Source organism: Gracilinanus agilis, chromosome 4, assembly GCF_016433145.1.
Source record: "Gracilinanus agilis isolate LMUSP501 chromosome 4, AgileGrace, whole genome shotgun sequence".
Taxonomy (NCBI): Eukaryota; Metazoa; Chordata; class Mammalia; order Didelphimorphia; family Didelphidae; genus Gracilinanus; species Gracilinanus agilis.
In genome coordinates this window covers 414,080,515-414,101,911 of record NC_058133.1, presented here as the reverse complement: position 1 = coordinate 414,101,911, position 21,397 = coordinate 414,080,515, and the positions used below count along the sequence as shown (strand labels likewise).

The 21,397-nt window shown below is 37.5% G+C and overlaps 1 protein-coding gene across 1 annotated transcript in view; it reads left to right on the top strand.

The window, feature by feature from the left end:
- Window positions 1–10,881, top strand: part of SYNE1 (spectrin repeat containing nuclear envelope protein 1) — a 122,230-nt gene extending 111,349 nt beyond the window's left edge. The window contains exons 17-18 of the mRNA XM_044671721.1: window positions 946–1,004; window positions 9,773–10,881. Coding sequence (XP_044527656.1) covers window positions 946–1,004; window positions 9,773–10,013 — 300 coding nt within the window. The 3' untranslated portion in view covers window positions 10,014–10,881. The remainder of the gene's footprint in view (window positions 1–945; window positions 1,005–9,772) is intronic.
- Window positions 10,882–21,397: the final 10,516 nt, after the last annotated feature.

The following is a 21,397-nucleotide window of genomic DNA, read 5'->3' as shown; positions in this document are numbered from 1 at the left end:
ACAAACAAAGCTAACTCTGTCCCTGCTGCCCTCTATACCTTGATCTTTGTATGTAACAAGAGATTTTTTTTGTGTTGCTTTACAGTTCCATTAGTTTTTATTATTATCCCATTCTTCTTAGTTCTTAGAATACTATTAATTTCATTTGCACTTTTATAAGCATCTAAGTTCTGTCCTGGTGAACTTAATGATCTTTTTGAAATTGATTTTTGCAACATTCACTAGTTTCCTGTAGATCCTAGTTTCAGAATGTGAAGGAACACTGGCTTTTCAGTAAATTCAACTTCAGCCTCTAGAATGATTTCACTTGTTTGTTGTTTAAAAAACAGTTTTTCATAAGGCAACCTCATGTTATTGTTTTATTATTGTAACAAGAGAAGGAAAATAGACACCTTGACATTCCAGAAGATGAAAAATATAGCTGAATGAGATGATAAAGTGAATCATGTGAAGCTTAAGTGGGCAAGCACTTAGTTAAAAACATACCAACTAGAAAGCTCTTCTATTCACCTTTATCATCTAGCCATTTGGCTTATTTGCTTTATTTTGTATATGTCCACATCCACATTTTCCAGACCAGACTATAAAGATCCTTTGTTTACCCTGCAAGATGATATCAATGAATACTCAAAACTAAATTAATAATGTGAGACCATGTATACTCTAAACCAAAATATGTGACTAAAAATAAAGTAAAATTTTACCACTGATGTGGAAGTGGTTTAAGCAATAGATTTAATGCTTCTTTAATGACTGCTAAAGCAATTGGACTTTCATTTGTTCAACAGAAGAAAAGCCAGTTTCCTTGTTTCATGGGTATTGATCACTTCATTTGATTTGTGTTTTCCTTTGCTGCACTTTTAGTTTAATTTTCATCAGTAGCTTTGTCTTTATTTGCCTGGACTGAACATTCTTCTTTCTTTACCCCCTGTTCATTGCAAACAGCCACGGGGCAAATGTAGTCTCTCACAGCCTGGACCCTCTGTCAACAATCCACATAGCAGGTACCTTATTCTCCTGGTTTCCACACTGTTCTAGAACTGCAAGAGGATGATGGAAAATGCCCTAATTGGAATCAGCCTGCATCAAATCTGCCCTTAGAGGAGTAAAGGAGTCACTTATTTTAGTCTCACCCTTGCCCTCAGGAAGCAGGTTGGCAAAAGTTTGGGTTGCTTTCTGAATACCAAGATACTTGTGAATTTTATATCACAAAACTCTTGGCACTCACATACACAAGAGAAATTTATTCCCCAACATAGGCACCATTCTGATATACTTTACCAGATGGTGATCCTTTTTATTAAATGTGTAACATAAAGACCATGTAGCCAACTAGAACATAACACCATGGGATTTGTGGCAAATAATTTTTATCATCCTCTTAGTTCTAGATTTTACATTAAGACAGGTGATAGAATGATGCAATATTTTACCATTTACAAAACCCACAAGTCTGAATAAAGCATACTAACACTCCCCACCCTACCCCTATCCCCAGCTTTTGATTTTTTGGACGTTTTATTCAGTTTGTGGGTTCAGGGTTTTTGAGATACTAAAAAAATGAGAAAGTCAGAATTGGGGTAGCTACATCTAAAAATCATTAGCACCTTATCTCCTCAGCATTGCCTTCAGCTCCTCTTCAGTCAACACATTAAGTCACTAACTGCCCTTGACACTTGGCAGAGTGCTTGCATCAGCTTTGCTCTGGGAGCAAGACCAGTGTCCATTACCATGTGACCACTAGAGAGCAGACTTACAGCTGCCGCTTTTTGCTTTCCACCTTGTCTCCGGTAGTCTTATCATTTCTGCAGCTAACAGTGCTTTTGCATTCTTCCTTGTTGGTGTGATGTGTCTGTGTTCCTTCACTGATTAGTTCATGTTTCCCCTTTCCTCCAACCCCAGACAATTTTAAAAAGACAGACAGACAGAAAACGATGCCATCCCAGCCATTTCCAAACTCCAGTCCTAGGTACTTCACTGTTAGTACAGTTCAGCCCCCTAGCAGTTTATTTGGGCTACAACAGCACTCTCCATTCCTAAGGAGAGGGTTAGGAGGAAGTCTAGAAATGTAAACAATTCTTTTTTTGATATTATCAGTTTGCCAGTTGTGACAATTGTATATGAGTTCTCAGCTGCCCTGAGGTATTGAAATGCCACAAAAGATGATACACAAATAGGCAAATATATAGAGAGATTCATATGGTTGTATATATACCTACACATACATACCTCTGTTTGGTTTGAAAACAAAGATTTTCCTAACAAGATTGCAATGAATAAATACAATTGGCAAAGTATAATTCTGTACCTTCAGTCCTAATTCTTCATAGGTTTTGTTCACAATACCCATGATCCATCCCTCAGCCTCCCTAATAAAGGTAGCTCTACTGGCAGATAATTGTTTTGTGTGTTCCCTCTCCTCCCCCTTCCTCCATCCCACACACACTCCTCTACCATCCCAAAGAAAAATGATTTATCATCGATTTCAGCTTGGAGAACATCATAGCCCTTTGGGAGGCAAGAGAGCAAGTGTGGCTCAGACAAAAGTGGGAGGGGAGGGTTGCAAAGTCACAGCATAAGACGGTCTCCCCCTTGACGAGAACTGGAAACTAAATGCAGGCAGACATCCATTGCCCTTGGAGCACATGCAGAAATGGATTCTGCCTCACCCCCACCCCCTCCCGTCACTTTTCTTCTCAGGATTTCAGATGTCTCTATGTGCAGGGCTGAGCAGGTGCTTCAACACGCATCTTACCAGTGCTTTGCAGCTTGGGGAGCAGCCCCCCTTCTAGCTGGGGCATCTACGCGGCACCTTTCAGATCAGCTCTGTCCAGCACTGTTTATTAACACATCTCCTGAGCAGTACAACACAATGCTCAATTTGTTACTCAGACAGGCATGGAATACAAATGAGTTTCACCTGAATGGTAAACTTAATCAAATACACTAGGCAGACAGGTTGTGGTTGAAATGGATTGGGTTTTTTAACTCCTTGGCGCCACTGTTTGGGGTGCACCCACTGTGGGCAATGAATGCAGCTCCTGCTGGGAAAGGATTAACTCACAGTACACACTGTCACATTGTTCCTGAATATTTTCACATCAGAGTACTTCGTATTTGATCTTGCACTGGATCAGCAAACTTGAGAGGTTACAGTTGTTAGGGCAGACAGAAAACCCCAACAGTTTAGGAATGTTGACCCCATAAGTTTAAAGTGGAAATTTTTAAACCAGGTTGTTTGTTGTGTTTTTTTTTTTAATTTGAGAGATGAGGTAGCCACAGTGGGCAGGGTCTGGGATTGGTGTGGAATTTTCTGTTTGAAGTCAAATATCATTTCCTTGTTTTGTCAGTTCATCTCCTGTGTAATGCAGTTTAGTCTTGCATTAGCCATTATGTGTCTGCTCCATGAGCATGGTATTCCATTGAGTCTATTACACAGCTAGAAAATTTAACAAATCCAGGATTCATAGTGAATGTTATGCTGAATTAATTTATGAGAGTCCGCTCTTTACACACACACACACACAAACACACAAACACACATACAAACAGAGCTTTCCTTTCCACTTCATATTCCAAGACCATTAAAAAATTGTATGCCTTCTTAACAATGGCTACAAACATTATCCTTCAGTAGTTTTAAAACATATTCTGTTGCTAGTCATGGTGGCACATGCCTGTGATCCCATCTCAGAGAGAGACGGAAGGCTGCTTGAACTCAGGAGTTCTGAGACATATAGGGGCTAAAGCCAATCAAGTCTGCCATCCCTTGGGAATATGGATCTACCTGGCTGCTTGTTGAAGGGTCAGAAATAGCAAGTCAGAACTTCTGTGATTATCAGGAGTGGGATTGTGCCCATCAGTGGGCACTGCACTTCCAGTCTGGATAATCCAGGGAGAACTAGACTCCAAAAAATAAAAACAAACACACAAAATATTGTGTTTCATGAATTAGAATCAGATTTTGATGTGATGATCCAATTCTTCGATTTTAGGAACTTGGTTATTGCTAAAAGCCAATGACTTTAGAGATCAACTAGTTCAACCCCCTCATTTTATAGATGAGGATATCCACCAGGACCCAGCAAAGTTAAGTGATTTGCCCAAACTTTAACAGGTAGAGTAAATGAGAAAACCTGGATTTGAACCTAGATTCTCCAACTACATGGATCAGAGCTCTTTCCACTATTCCACAAAGATGATATAACAAAAAGATAGGATGATTATTGACTCCAAATGGCTAATACATGAATTTAGCTACACTGTGTAAAGATCAACATAGACTCACACTAGAACTTCATTGTAAAAACCTACAGAATGGCATTCAGTAAAAGTTGATGTCAGTCTCAGATCCATGCAGGAAGCCCTATTTAATTCCAAAAGAAATTAATTTAACAAGGGATAAATGGGGAATTTCCTTATACCAGTAAAACTATAGGACTCTTTCCCTACTGTCTACAGCAGTAATATCAAACTCAAAAAGCAATTTCTTCTATATGTAACCCTGTAACCCTATTCAAATTGCCTAGCCTTCAATCTCATTTTCCACATCTGTGAAATGGACATAATAAAAGCACCTACCTCTCAGGTTTTGATAAAATAGGATCATATTTGTAAAGCACCTTGTGACTCTAAAGTTCATTTATAAATGCTAGTTATTATTATTGTTTTCAGTTCAAGAGGCAGGATAGTATAACGATTAGCAACCTGACCTCAGAGCTGGGAAGATCTTGATTCAATTCTTATCTCTGATATCCACTTGATAGTGATCCTGGGGAAGTCTAACCTTAACCTCTCACTTGTATAAGACTATAAATTTAAGATAAGGTTCTTTTTTTAAAAAAAAAAAACCTTAACTTCTGTGTATTGGCTCCTTGGTGGAAGAGTGGTAAGGGTGGGCAGTGGGGGTCAAGTGACTTGCCCAGGGTCACACAGCTGGGAAGTGTCTGAGCCTGGATTTGAACCTAGGACATCCCATCTCTAGACCTGACTCTCAATCCACTGAGCTACCCAGCTGCCCCCCTTAAGATAAGGTTCTAATCTCACTAGCAAAGAGAGTTTTCTCAATAGGGAAATTCCTTATACTGAGGAAATTACAGGTTCATTTTCTATCCCTTACCCTAGAGTCAAGCCTAAACAGAACTAGACACTAAACAGAACTAAATAGAACTAAAATAGAACTAAATAGAACTAGACAACTCTAAAGTCAAGCCTAAACAGAATTGGGGTTCCTAAACCATACATAAGGACTTGAAATATTACCATTGTTTACATATGTATATATTATTAATTTACTAAAGATTTCTCAATTCCATTTCAATATGATTTAGTCTTTACTTGGGAGCTTGTTTAACACCTCTGGTCTGTTGGACATCTCTTGACACCAGACCAAGATCTTGGTCATCCCTGGTAATAAAAAATTTTAGTAGTCAAGGTGATATAGGACCTATGGTGAGTCTGTGATAGCCTTTAACCAAGACAGAATGTTGGGTCTGAAGCTAGAATAGATCCCAGCTTTCAGGTTACTCCTAGAAACAACACAATTTCCAAGAGTTATTATAGGTAGGAGAATAATGTCTCTTTTCCTAAAACCCTCTAGTCTGAATCACATATTTTTTCTCCAAATATAATTGCCACATTGTCTTCTCATGATAAATTATTTAGTTAACCTATCTCCCATGACTAATAGGTTATGAAATTCCTTAAATTATTTTTAAGAACCATTCTAGCAAAGTGCTTTGTTTTGAATGATAGCGAAACGGATTGGATTCTTCTCATTGCCTTGATTGCAACTTTTTCCCCCAAACAAATGCTTCTCAGACTTGCCCCAACACAGCATTATGTGCTGTTTTGTTTTTTCCATTGGACTCATACTTACACTGACAAAGTAATGTAGGACATTGAAGCAATTTCCAGGTAATTTAAGTGGGGGGAGGGGACTACTTTTGAAAGGAAGGGGAATTTTTTTTTATCAGAACTATCTATCTTGCTTGTCTTCAATCAGATTTCCTGGTTCAGCTTCCATTTTTATTGTGTCATCGTAGACACATCCTAAATGCAGAGCACTAGCCACGTTCATTTAGGTAGCAGTTCCAAGGGAAGGAGAAGAAAGAAAGGGGCCAGAGGCTGGTCAAAAATCTGCCTTTGTTCTTTCTCTTGGAAATCCTCCCAAACTTCTATTGAAACCCAGGTGTCTTTAAGGCCAAGGATAAATATTAAAAGAGTACTTTTCACCCTAGGATCATTAACTCTGTTGGGACTTTAAAGGTAAAAACCAGATTCACTATAGACAAGAAGTGACTTTGGTCAGTCTTGAAACTTAGTGGTTCAAAAAAAAAGGAGAGAGGAGTTCTGTAAGAAGGTAGATTGCAGTTTTTCAAGAGAAGCCAACTTCTCAGAAGGTAATTAAGCACTGTATGTTCCCTTTGTCCTTACCTCAGTCCATTAACTCTCGATGTGGGCATTCTTAGACAGTAGAAGGCCTGGTCTAATTGAACTTTAATAAGGAATGCTCTGATGCTGTTAAATGTGCCATGTCCTTTCAGGGGGCTCTTTACAATATATGACTTGATATAACACAAGAATAAGCAACTTTCTCTTCTGGATCAAGAGTATACTGTTGTTTAATGTGCAGCTTTTCTTTTGATCTTAAACTTTGACCCGAGAATCCAAAAAAGTACATCCCCCCCATCTCCTATAGTTCAAATCTGCCAGCCAAATTTCATCACCAGTTATGTGTATAAGTCAATCCATCTCTGGAAGGCTTAAGAATCCTCTGTGATAAATGAATCATGACAAATTATCTGTCATTCTAGTTGAAAGTTAATAATTACAGTATTATTAGTGATCTTTAACTTAGCCATAATCAGCAGGTTCTAAGTAAGGAGTATCATCCTAGCTGAAGACTGATGAAAGTTGGCTGTCTAGACTGAAAAAAATTTTGGATTTGATATCCATAGGTGCTAGAGCCTATCAGTTTAAGGAGACTTTAAAGTAGGCCTGTGAAATAATCTAATAACCTCTGTGACTATTGGAAGAAGGGAAAGGAGAGAAGGAGAAAGGAAGGGAGAGAGGAAATGAGAAAGGGAGGGAGGGAGCAAACATTTCCATGCTCTTGTACTTGACTAGAGATAAAAAAGCAAAAACAAGCACTATCCTCAAGGAGCTTGTCTTCTAACAAGGGAAACGAAACAAGAGAGAAGAGTAGTGACTAATCAGCGAGGAATCCAATGGTCCCAAATGTTTTCAACTATGAGTATACTCATTTTAAATTCACCTCATAACCTTCTGCGTGTGAGACAGCCATGACACAAATGTGAGCCAGAAGCTCTTATCTGTTCTGTCACAAACCAAAAAGTCTAAATAAACTGAAGACCCTGGAAACCACATTGGACTAAGAGTCAGGATGCTGGAGTACTAATGCTACCTCTGCCAGCAGTTACCCATGTAACCTCACCAAAAAAGCCTTTATCCTAGATCCTCAGTTTCCTCCCTGCTTCTCTTTTTTCTTCATCTATAATGAGAGATTGGCTCAAGAGATTTCTAGTTTGAAGACTCTTTGAATCTATGACTCAGAAGCAGAAATTAAAGAGGAAGTCTTGCCTGTTCTCCATTAATGTGTCATCATATTCTGTGACATTACCACAGAATGAATCGTTTTGTTAGGTAAGGGTCTTTGTATGCACCAGCCTAGCTATATATTGGGAGGTTCATAAGGCTTACTGAAGGTGATCCATTTTTGATTCTAGTAATTTTTAGAGATCAACTGATATTTTATAAAGAGATTTGAATCTGGGTCAATAGATGGAATAAGCATATTTATGGAATCACAGTTCCCTAAACTTTTGACATGTATCTTTTGCACAGCGTAGAGAGCTGTTCTTGGTTTGACCAGTAGATGGCAAACATTCTTTTTCCTTCTTTCATACTATCATAGGATTTAGAGCTGGACACTCAAACGAAGTGTCTTTAATTTGGCCAATCAATGAGAGAAAAATAGTTTCATTGAATGACAAAGATCTTTGACCTAGAAGGGACTGTAGATGTATTAGGGAACAGGAACTATTTTTAAAAAAATAATTTTTGTCTGTCTATCCAGTGCCTCACACACTCCATTGTACATAGGAAATAGGCGATAAATGTCTGTTGAATTGGATTTTTGGATCTAGTACAATCTCCTTATTTTCCTAAGAATCCAAGGGCTAGAAAGGATAAATAACTTGCCCAAGGTTATCTAGCAGATAAACAGAGTTTGTCCTCCTCCTGTCTCTTGATTCCCACTCCAGTATGGGATGTTCTGTAGACACTCTGAGCTCCACAGTAGTCACACTGTTCCCCTTCCCAGCTGTGTTTATTAGACTAGTGTTAAAACTATGGACAAGACCTAGTTTCCACTTCAAGGCAAGTCTGGGCTAGTTTTATACATGTTCCACAATAGTATTCTGTTACTCCATATCTCTCTCTCTCTCTCTCTCTCTCTCTCTCTCTCTCTCTCTCTCTCTCGCTCTCGCTCTCGCTCTCGCTCTCGCTCTCGCTCTCTCTCTTTTTCTCTCGCTCTCGCTTTCTTTCTGCCAGATTATAAACACACATAGTAACCTACTTTTAAAAACAGTTGAACCACAGTGACGTCATTGAATCCAAATGAATGTATGGCAATTATGTTGCACCTTATGAATGTATCTCTCCATACATACGCATCTTCTACCTCTTCAACATGTTTCCTTAAATATTTTAGAAACAATACATACACCCATGATGAGTATTCTGTGGGGAAGGGAGCTGTGGGAACAGTAAAGTGATATCCCAGCAGAAGATCTTTTATTATCCAATGCATCTTTGATAACACATAGCTTCCTTTGACCTTTCCATTCATCATATTTCTGTGAACTTCTAGTTACCACTAATTAACTACCCTACCAAAACAAAACAAAACAAAACAAAAAAAAAAAAAACAATCATCTTCAACAACAAAACAGAGCAATGGAATTTTCCATTCCAAGATCTTGGGGCATCCAAACCAGCATCCGATTTCATAAGATCCAATAGCCAATAAATATACTTTCCCAAGAGATCCTGAAATCTGAACTTTTTTTTCCTTACCAACCCAAATTCAAAGCAGTTGTGGACATTGAATTAATCACTATAGTTAAATCCAAAACCAAAATAGTTATGTTATATACCTATAGTGAAATCTTGCCAGGGCAAGATTGCTGATTCAGTGCAAAATCAAATATACATACTTTCTAGACCTAATCAGGCTTTCAAAAGTCTTTCCAAATTATTAGGTATATACTTTTACACTTGTTATATGGGTTTTCCCATGTCAGAGATTATTTATGAATTTACAAGATGAGTAACCCTATCTAAGATATCCCTTATGTTCTCAGACTCAATATGCATTACCTCACGTATTCATGTTTTAATTATTCTAGAGCTAGTTAATTTCTTTTCATAAATTTGTGTAGAGCAATTATCTTTGTTAATGGAAAATGTTTTGCTGAATTAAGAGAAAAAATTAGTGGAATCTGAGCCACTAATTAGTTATTCTTCAGTTGATTGATTAAATGTTTATTTTGCTTCAGTACAGTTTTCAAACAACTCTTTTGTTAGTATTGGGGAAATAGCATGGGCTCTTTGCAAACCAGTGAAGGGTAATTGCTCAACTGAATTATATTTGGCATATTCCTGTAGATTCCAGGAAGAGTAACCAAACCAAGAAGCAATGTCTCTTACAAATGCTTTTGCTCATTCTCTTTGTTGATTCTTTCCTCAGGTCCATAAGAGGTGGCTCCGATTCCTCCCCTTCTGAGATCCGGCCAGCTCAATCCTACCAGGCCTTTCTCCTCAGAGTCCTCAGAGCTGCTTTACCTCTTCAGCTTCTCCTTTTGCTCTTAATTGGTCTTGCTTGCCTTGTACCAATGTCTGAGGAAGACTACAGCTGTGCTCTCTCCAATAATTTTGCCCGATCATTCCACCCCATGCTCAGATATACCAATGGCCCACCTCCTCTATGAAATAGACAGAAGACTAGTATTCATCTGTACATGTACAATTAGTAGGAGAATCTGACAAAAACAGAAAAGATAAGTAAACAAACACAAATACACAAAAGAGAAAAAAAACTTAAAACTCATCTTTAAAAAGAATCTTTGCCAAGTGGAATGCTCTTATTGTGGCAGCTTCCTATATCTCCTAAACCCTGTGTGCAAGTCATCAAATTGGCAATAGGTCATAGGGAGGGAGAACCAGAACAGAGCCAGTATTTTGGAAGAAACCTCAATTTCCATACTCAGAATCCTAGCACTAAGAAGACTTTTAAGTAGTAGCTGCCAGGGACATTGGCCTGGGACACTTGCCACCTGAATTCTAGCCTTTCCCTGGTTCTCTGCATAGCCAAGGATTTTATTATACTGTCAGAGTAACTTTCCTATGTGCCGCTGCCTGGCTCTGTTAGCCAATTTTCCCAAAGTACCCTATCAGTATCTGGGATCTACCAATCAACCAGTGCTTAAGAGATTTTAGAATCTTGTACTATATGATTTTAAAGAGCTTCAGTGGCTGCTTACTTGGTTACATTTCGGGCATGATGTTCTAACCTTTGCTTTGGATGCACAGGCTGTAAATCTAAAAAGCACTTTTTAAAAAAGGTTTAAAGAAAACTGGATGTAATAAATAAGATCATGGAAGGTTTTATGAGAAAAAACTATTGAATGTTAAGTAAAAAAAAGGAAGATATTTATGTATGTACAGTTTGCTAAAGCCAAGTTTTGTTTGTATTGATTTATTTGCATTTATTATGGATACCTTAAAATATTTGTCTCTTCTTTTTTAATGAAACTATTGAAAAATATAAGTTTCAAGATTAAGCAGGGGAAATTAAAATATAACCATATGTATCTACAGATGTCTCATTTTTTTTCCTCACAAAAATCACATTAGGATGACAGTCAATAACTAATTGAACAGCAAAGACTTTCAAAATACAGATAGAGATGTTGGTCATCATAAAACTAGCAGTTCTTTTCTAAAAGAAAAATTGTTTGTTCCTCTCTAATGTATTAAAATTAGCTTTAGTTCCAGTGAAAAGATGAAGGAAAATCATTTATTAAATGCTTGCTCTATGCCAAGAGCTATGAGAAGTTTTGGGGATGCAAATGCAAATGCAAAAAAAAAAAAGACAGTCTGCCATTGAAGAACTAATATTCTATCAAGATGAGACAACAAGACAACACAAATGGGAAGGGTAGAATATTACTGGAATGGTGAGGTTTCCAAGCTGCTTCAATATTAAAGATATATTCCTTTATTTAGATCATGAAATTTTTCTAGAGATTGCATAGAAGACCCTTGGGAAGATACAGCCTAGAGCTCTTTGTCACTAGAGAAACATACATACAGCATTGAGAAGAGGGGAAAAGAGGATGTGGAATTAATCAACAAGCATTTACTATTAATAATAATGTCTACTATGTAACAGCTACTGTACAGACAAAAATGAAACAGTTCCTGCTCTTAAGCTTATATGCAATCAAGCAAGACACACACACACACCACACACACACACACACACACACACACACACACACACACACACACACACACGACACAAAGCACACACAAGGTAACATTGAATGGGAAGTCACTAGCAACTGGGGGGAACAGGAAGAGCCAAGATGAAGATAGTCATAGGAGGATGAGCCTGACTATCTTTTCCCAGACATCAGGTAGATTTGAGTATTTCCTATTTCTCCTTAAAGATATTTATCTTCTCTTCACTTGTTTTGTTTTGTTTTTCTTATCTTTCTCCTAGCAGGGATGAGTTGAGTTTTGAATAAGGGAACCTAACTTTAATGGAGAACTTGGACTAGCTTGAAATGAGGAGATTAAACCAAGTGTTTCCACATCCTAAACTGATACTTATGCCTTGGAAACTTTGATCACTACATACTTAGATATGTGAAAGTTGGCACTGCTCAATATTTTGTGTATCTTACTGCAAAAAATGATATAATTGTCTTTGAAACCTGATTTCTAATATCAATGGCCACTTCCTATGTTGCCTTAGGCAAGATACTTAACCTATCAGGGTCTCAATTTTCCAATTTGTAAAAAGGAGGAGTTGTACTAAATAACCTCTAAGGCCTATCCCTTCCAGCTTTAAATCTATGCTGCTTGTAAAAGTATAAATTTCCTGAGGAACTTAAATGATAATGGGTGCTGTTCTTGTCAAAGAGGAGGCACAGCCATGTTCAATATGTGTTCTGTTTCTCCTTCCGGGAGAGAGAGGTAGTCATACTCTTCTCCTGTTGGTGTTGGTGTTGGTGTTGGAACTGATAGGTAGAATGAAAGAGGTAGCTGAACCTGAGCACAGTGAGTTTGGAGCAAGCATGGTTTTCCCAGATAAAATAATCACACTCCCTCCTTATTGGTAACAGTGGGATGAACAAAAATGTGTATTTTAAAAGGATCTCCACCATTTCAGTGATTTCCTGTTGACACAAAGAACTCCGATAAGACTAACCACAGAGAAAGGCATTTCCCTCAAGACCAATATTAGTAACCCCTGTTACCCTAAGGTTTGCACACTTCTCCATTTATACATCAGAATGCCACTGATTGGCTATATACCAGAATCAAATCTTAAAAGTCGTTTTTTTTTTTTTTAATCCAACAGCTACCATTCTGAGCAATCTACCTTAGTGCACTAATAAATTAGTTTTCCTTTCAGTCTGGCAACTAATTTTTTGACTCCCAGCCTTGCAAACCTAATAGTAGATGAAATTTTACCTGGGTTCTCATGGAATCCAGTGTGGGAAACTCCCACAATAATGTCTAGGGAGAAATTATTCTTTTCTTAGCCTCTGCTCTATGCATCTGGACAATAGCTGACCATACTTCCTGGCAGCTCAGGATTGTCAGTTGTGTGAATCTTTTCTGAAGCTGGAGCACTGCCATTGCCACAAAAAATGATCAACATTCAAGCACAAATCATGGGAGAATCAAAGCCACTGATAACCTAGTGGGTGTTCCTCAACCTTTGTTCTAAGAACCAGTCTACTTTGTAGTTGGAGGCTTCTTGCATCATTGATGAGTCATGGTTTAGAGGAATATGGTATTGATTAAGAAAACTTGCAAGGGATATCCCCAGTAGGGGGTTATTTGATAGCCCATACATAATGAAAAACATCCTTGTTCAAAGTCTACTTTGCTTTTTCCTTAATAGAGTAACATTGGAACATGAAGTAGATGGGAAGTCATGAGGAGGGTAAACTTGGGAATCACTAGTGATTTATAGAGCATAGATGGGAATGAGATATCCAGAGACCTACCCACCTAACTGGATACACTGAGGGGAAGGCAGTTCAAGAGAGTTAAATACATGTGCACAGCAGTATTCTGGCATTGTGGAAGGATAGGGACGATTTCATTTTCATCAAAGTGCTTTCTGGAACTGATAAAGCATTTGGCTGAAGAAGGAAAACTGATGGCCACCAACTATGAACTCATTTCCAGCACAGTTAATATGAAGAGAAAATATTATATGACCTGAGGTAAAAATCCAAGTGAATAAAAGAAAAAATGGAAGAGAGGGCCAGAGAAATGAGCTAACACAGTGATTCCCAAAGTGGGCAACACCTCCCCCTGGCGGATGCTGCAGCAATCCGGGGGAATGGTGATGGCCACAGGTGCATTTATCTTTCCTATTAATTGCTATTAAAATTTTAAAAATTAATTGATATTAACATTTTAAAAATTAGTTTCCAGGGGCACTAAGTAATATTTTTTCTGGAAAGGGGGCAGTAGGACAAAAAATTTTGGGAACCACTGATCTAACAGGTAAGATCAATTGAATAAGACATTGCTTCTCAGTAGTTCAGAGAAATAAAACAGGCATCATAAAAGGGTTTAAAATGGAAAAACAATTTAAAACCCAGAGGAAGAAGGAACCATTTGGGATTTTTGGTACCAAAATATTTTCAAATCTAGAAAAAAATGGTGTTAGAAAGTGGAAAATGGTTGTATAACAAGAAAAATATAGGTAGGATCAAAAGGTCTACCGGAAAGTATGTTTTAGCACAGAAAGTTATTTCTTTGTAAGAAGACATCATTGTAGCTAATTTCCCCAAAATCAAAGTAATAGTAAACCCCAAATCTTCATGTTTTCTATAAAAAGATAATAGTAACAAAGGGAGTGTTTGAAGAAAGGCTAAAATGGAAAAGCCAGCACTAGTTCATACAAGTCTTCCCAGATTTCTCTGAAACCATTCCTTTCATCATCTATTAGAGCACAATAATGTTCCATTAAATTCATATACCACAATTTGTTCAGCCATTCTCCAATTTATGGATAGCATCCTTAGTTTCCAGTTCTTTGTCACCACAAAAAAAAAAACCAACAACAACCACTTATTGAGTAAAAAAGGAAGAATTTTAGGTAGATGGATTCATAGCCTGCTATCATAGAACAAATGGCAAGTAATAGAATATCTAGATTACATGGAAGCAATATCCATATTAAGCATAAATGGCATTTGTAGGGGTAAGGTATAACTTGGATTATATATCTTTAATTGATATAGTTGGATAACTGGTAGTTACTGTGCAAAAATTGGCCTCCAAGTACCAAAGGCGAGAGCCTCTATATAATCAGAATGGATGGGAATGGGAATGATTCCGAAAATTTAACTCTGTTTCCACCTCACCTCCTCCTCTTCATTCTCTGCCCATGACAAGCTGGAGAGAATTGCAAATGTTCTCAGAGTTTACATTAAAGAGTTTAGTAAGATTGAAAAGGGTTGATTAGTTTGTGTTTTCCTGGGAGGTCATAGTGTTTTGTTTAAATAGCCTCTGGGGGGAGAAAAAACTTGGACTTGGCATCTGGGCCCGGAGAATACCTATGAATGAGTTGTTTTTATCTTGTTTTGAACCCCACCAACAGTGTCCAGAGATTAGAGAGAGTAGTATGATGGAAAACATCATATGAAATATGATGAAATGCAAATAGAATTTAAAACCAGAAGGTCTGCCTGGTTTCAGATCCTACCACTCCTCCAACTAATTCAGCTAATCATACCACTCCTCTTCAACTAAAGGAATCTGTGACTTGGAATAAGATATTCACCTCTTTAAGCTTTCTTATGTAAAAAATGAGGGGCTTATACTAAGGAATTTTTCTCCACTAGGACTTGGAATCTGATAATGTAATTGGGGGTTCTTGGGCCACTAGAAGGTGGACTAAACCTAGAGGAGAGTATACAGGCTGAAAAAAAGTAGAGAACACCTAATTAGAGAAATTAGGAAGGGGCAATTAAGTGTACCATTATATTAAATGTATTATCATATTCTGATGGAAGATATCTTTCCCCTTTCAACTTCTCTTAACTATTTAGTTATTAAAGTAAGAAATGTTTTTGAGGAATAATCTTTCATTGTCAGCCCTGAAAACTGTCCAAAGCTGAGGTATAACAAACTGTACCTAGGCTTCTGAAACTGAAAGCTTCAGGGATGAAATGACTACAGGTAGGATTCAGGGTAGCTCTGCAGCAAAAATTGTTTAGCTTGGGATGAAATGTGAATGAAGGAAAATTCTAAAAGTGAGATCTCTTGGTTTTGTCTCTTTTGGATGGTTGGTAAAGGCAGGGGATTGAACTGTAGGCCATTAAGACCTCCTCCCTACTTTGGAATTGAAAAATCATTGCCTAAAGCATTTGGGCTAGTGGAGGAGCATCATGATTCTCCTCAAAGCTTTTCTCTCCCTCCCCATTCCCTAGCTCTCCAACTTGAGTTCTGACAGCTTTTTTTTGAAAGCCCTTAGAATACAAGAAAGTTGAATGTGCCTATAAGAGAAAGCCCAAGAGTGACAATTAAAAAAAAAAGTCTGTAGGAGAGAAACACACTTCCCTATATGCCAAACTCCATCCAATATTCTCCTTTCCCCCAAACTTCCCACTCCCATACTCCTCTGGGAAAACATGCAACCATTTTCTTTGCCAACATAAAATGAGAAAACAGTTCCCGGCTGTGTGAATAACAAACTCTCTCAGACCATCCTTTTCAGTTATACTCACAAAGTTTTTATTAAGTGCCCACTAATCAGGTATGTAGTGCAGTAAATAGAGTGCTGGGGTTGGAATTAGGAAGATGTAATTTAAAATCTAGTCTTCAACACATAGAAATTGTGTGACATTGGGCAAGTCATTTAACTCTTTGCCTCAGTTTCCTCATCTGTAAAAATGAGGATAAGAGTTGTGGTGAGGAACAAATGAGAGAATTGTAAAGCACTTAGCACAGTTCCCGTTATAGAGTATGTGCTATATAAATATTAGGTATTGTTTTCTACTACTTTTGAGGCATTGGCTTAGCTAATGGGGATAGAAAGACAAATATTAGGTAGTGTATACTCTCAAAATACATTCTCTTGGGTAGATATGATTTATATATTGATCAATCAGTCATACTTAATCAACAGTCGTAGCACTGGCTGCTGGTGATGGAAATACAAAGAATAAGATGATTCCTGTTCTCAAGTTGGCTAGTTTGGATAGACAACAGCTTTCATGATTCACTTACATGAAATCAGTTGGGGGTAAACGGGTGATGTGTCAAAGATATATTGGAGGGAGAGACACTTGAAGGAAAGAATCCAGTTAACATTAACATTAATGTGTTATTGAAATTGTCCAGCTATTGAAATCATCCAGAAATGATGAGGGACTGAACTAGGGTGGAAACCAGAAAAGAAGAAAAAAGGAAATCAATATGAAACACACTGTATGTGCAGAATTGACAAGATCAAACAATTGACTGGATGTGAGGGATTGAGGAAGAATAAAGAACAAAGGATAACCCTGAATTTGTGTACTTGGTGGCTTAGATAGATGATAGTACTTTTGGCAGAAATTAGGAAGTTGAGAAACACGATGGATTTAGGGGAAAAGACAATGATTGCTTTTAGCATACTGAGTTTGAGCTACCTTTGAGTCCTTTAGGTAGAGATATTCAACAAGCAGTTAATGATGGAGTTCAGGAGAGAGATTAGAGTAGATATGGAGATTCAGGAAGCACCTGCACTAAGATGATAGTTTAACCCATAGGAACTATTGAGATGACCTAGCAAAGTGAAGTGTAGTGTAGAAAGAAAAGAGAAAAGGACTAAAAATGAAGCCCTGGACTAAACCTATGCAGAAAAAGTGAGATAGAGAGAACACTGGAAAGGAAACTAAGAAGGATGTCAGGAACATAAAAAGAGAACTAAGGAAGGATTGGTGCTTTGACAACCCAGGGAGGAGAGAGCAATTGGAAGGGGTTGGGGGAAAATTTGGGTAAGTAATCAATACTTTCAAGCATTGCAAGAAGGATGAGATCTAGGGAATAATTACTTGGTTTAGCAATTAAAAGATCAATTTTTGACCTTGTAAAGAAAAGTTTAGTTAAGTTGTGGGACCAAAAGATAGATCACAAGAACTTGAGGAATGAACAGGAGATAAGGGCATAGAGACAAAAAATATAGATAGCTTTTCTAGGGGTTCTTCTGAGAGAAAAGGAGAATACAGATAGTTTGAGATGATGACAATTTCAAGAGAAAGTATTTTTATAAACTGGAGGAGATTTCAGCATGTTTGTAAGCAGAAGAAAAGGAACCCTTAGATAGAAAGACTGAAGATTAGTGCTAAGAAAGGATGATTGAAGGGGCAATCTCTTAAAGAGTGCAATTCTCTGGTAGGTTTTCCCAAGATTTCCTTATATACTGGCACAAAGATGGAGAAAATGAGGGATGATGTTAAGGCCATTTGAATTATAAAATTAAGGGAAAGGTAGAACACAAAGTAGATAGCCTCAGTTTTCTTTTTGTTTTTCTTCAAAGATATTTTATCTTCTACCTTACATATAATAAAAATTTCCAACATATATTTTCCAAAATTATAAGATCCAAATTGTCTCCCTCCCCCCTCTTAGAGATGGTAAGAAATTTGATCTGCATTATTATTATTAATATTATTATGTGTATTATCATATGAAACACACTTCCATATTGGCCATTATTATAAGAGAATACTCACATAAAACCAAAACCGCTTTGATCTGTACCTGACTCAAACAGTTTTCTCTGGAGGTAGGTAACATTCTTTTTCATAAATCCTTCAGAATTGTCCCAGATCATTGTATGGCTGAGAATAGTTAAATTTTTTGTAGTTGATAATCCCACAAATTTCTGTTACTGTGTACAATGTTTTCCTGGTTCTGCTTATTTTGCTCTGAATCAGTTCATGTAGATCTTTCCAACTTTTTCTGAAATCATACTTTTTATCATTCCTTATAGAACAATAGTATTGTATCACCAATATGTACCATAATGTGTTCAGTCATTCCCCAATTTATGGACATCCCCTTAATTTCCAGTTTTTTGCCACCACAAAAAGAGCAGCTATAAATGTTTTTGTGCAAGTAGGTCTTTTGCCCTTTTTAGTAATCTCTTTGGAATACCAGTCATGGTATTACAGTATCAAAGGGTATGCACAGTTTTATAGCCCTTTGGGCATAGTTCCAAATTGCCCTCCAGAATGGTTGGATCAGTTTACAATTCCACTAACAATGCATTAGTGTCCCAATTTTGCCACATCCCCTCCAACATTTATTACTTTCCTTTACTGTCATATTAACCAATATGATAGATGTGAGGTGGTACCTCAGAGTTGTTTAAATTTGTATTTCTCTAACCAAGAGTGATTTAGAGCTTTTTCATATGATTATCAATAGTTCTGATTTCTCTAACTGAAAATTGCTTTTTCATATCCCATTTGTCATTTGGAGAATGACTTGTATTCTTATAAATTTGACTTAGTTCTCTATATATTTGAGGAATGAAACCTTTATCTGATAAATTGGTTTAAAATTTTCCCCAGTTTGTTGTTTCCCTTCTAATTTAAGTTTCATTGGTTTTGTTTTGTATGAAAGCTTTTAAATTTAATGTAATCAAAATTATTCATTTTACGTCTTATAATGCTCTCTCTCTCATGTTTGGTCATAAAGTCTTCCTTTCTCCATAGATCTGCCAGGTAATGCAGCTATGTTCCCTTACTTTACTTATGATATCAAAAATCATATACCCATTTTGCCTTTGTAGGGTGTGAGATATTGCCCTATACCTAGTTTCTGCTACATTGTTTTCCAGTTTTCCCAGCAGTTTTTGTCAAATAGCGAGTACTTATCCCAAAAGCTGTGGTCTTTGAGTTTATCAAACACAAGATTACTAAGATCATATACCTTCGTATATTGTGTATCTAATCTATTCCATTGATTCACCATTCTATTTCTTAGCCAGTACCAGATTATTTGACGATTGTTGCTTTATGGTACAGCTTGAAATCTGGTATGCTTTCCCCTTGATTTTCTTGGAAAAGTAAAAGTCCAAATTTTCTGCTGAGGGAGATACTCGTCAATCAGGGAAAAGGAAAAGTATCCACAGGACAAGACAGCAAGGGATTTAAGGGTAGAGGAGAGAACAAAGACTTTAGCTATAGGAACAAGTTTACAAAAGAGAGAGTTCAAGGCAAGAGAAGGGTGGACGAGGAAAGAAGAGAAGGATGAAAATATGATAAAGATTAAAAAAAAGGTTTGAGAGCAGTAAGGTAGGTAGGGAAATGGCAGGGTATAAGAGATAATAGAGATGATTTTTGGATTTCTGGGTTATGGAGGTCTAAAAGTTAGGGGTAGTGGCAAGATCAAGAGTAGGACCATACCTTTATGTAGATGAGGTGAAGGTACAAGTAATAGCAAGAGGCTCAAGTAAGAGATAAAAATGACGATGACATAAACATGGGAAATATGGAATGGATGTATTAGATTTTTTCTAGTTTTAAATTTATCTGTTCTTCATGATTTTCCTTAGTGAAGTCTCTAATTCTGAAAGCAAACATTGGAAAGGAAATTATTTTAGTACTGAGTTCTTTGAGAGAAGAGAAGGAAATGATGGTAACCAATCAGTAAATGTCACCAGAATCTGACTAGGGCAAGACTTCTTTACCCAGAGTTTATAATCTTGATTTTAGATATTTTGACAACTATATTTTAACATAATTGGTTTTCTTGGCAATCTTATGCATTTCATTTTATGCATTTAAAAACATTCGAAAAGCTCCATAGATTTCACCAGGCTACTAAAGAGGTTCATATCACAAAAATAGTTTTTAAGAACCTTTGCCCCATGTTGACCTGTCCTAGACCATTGGAATGAACTTCAAAGGAGAGAGTGATGTCAAAAGATAAAAGACCAAAAAATAGTAGTTAGAAGTAAGAAGTAAGCCTGCCCCTCATGGTCTAATGGAGGCACTGGGAAAAGGTGTATCTATTACTAGAGAGGATGATAGTGAAATAGATTTAGGTAGTGAATTAGATAGAATTAAAATATAAAAGTGCAATTTGTTAACAATAGAATGGGGTTCCATAGGATATGGGCAAGTAAGTGGCATAATGGATAGAGCGCTGGGCCTGGAGTCAGGAAGACCTGAGTTACTAGCTGTGTGTGATCCTGGGCAAGTCACTTAACCCTATTTACCTCAGTTTCCTCATGTGTAAAATGAGCTGGAGAAGAAAATGTTAACTCACTCTAGCATCTTTGCCAAGAAAACCCTAAATTGGTCACAAAGATGCGATTGAACAGTAACAACAACAACAACCAGAGGGAATGATGCAGAGGTCAAGCCAAGTAGGGCTTAGGAACTTGGGAAAGGCAGGTCTAAAAGGAATTGGTATGAGGGATCAGGGAGTCAATGCACAGACAAAGCAAGTTTGCCTGGATACCCAACTGACTAAATCACAGGAATGTGTAGAGGAGAACAGAATTTGCTAGTCAAGGGACAAAAAGACATGGCTAAGCAATGGTTGCTCTGACCAAGTTCTTAGCCATGCTCCTCATTTGATTTTGTTAACTGACAGGGAAAAGGAAGGCGCTAAGCAGTCTCTGGGAAGACTCTGGTCCTTGGCTAGTTCAGGTAACTGGATGGCCACAGCAAAGGCCTGGGTCAAGTGACCAAGCAGCAAAAAACCCTCAAATATGGGCACTCACTGGCTATAGTGGCCTGAGGCATGGTTGATTTATTCACCCTGTTGACCCATTACCACAGTACTTTTGTCTCAGGCCTCCAGCCGGTCTGTTGATTTACTCAGGTAATGAAAGTGAGGGCCAATGTTTTAGTCTTTGAACTTGGGAGATGCTGGAAAGTGCCTCAGGGTGGGGGAGAAAAAGGGAAAACTGGTTTCACCAGCTGTTCTTTAAAAATAAAATCTGAAATCCATCGCTCTCCTAGCTCTGCCCTGATTAATTTGGTAAAAATCCCCTCATATCCTCAAAATATCCTTTTTCTTAGATGAACATTGTCTTTGGGATCTCTTCATCCAT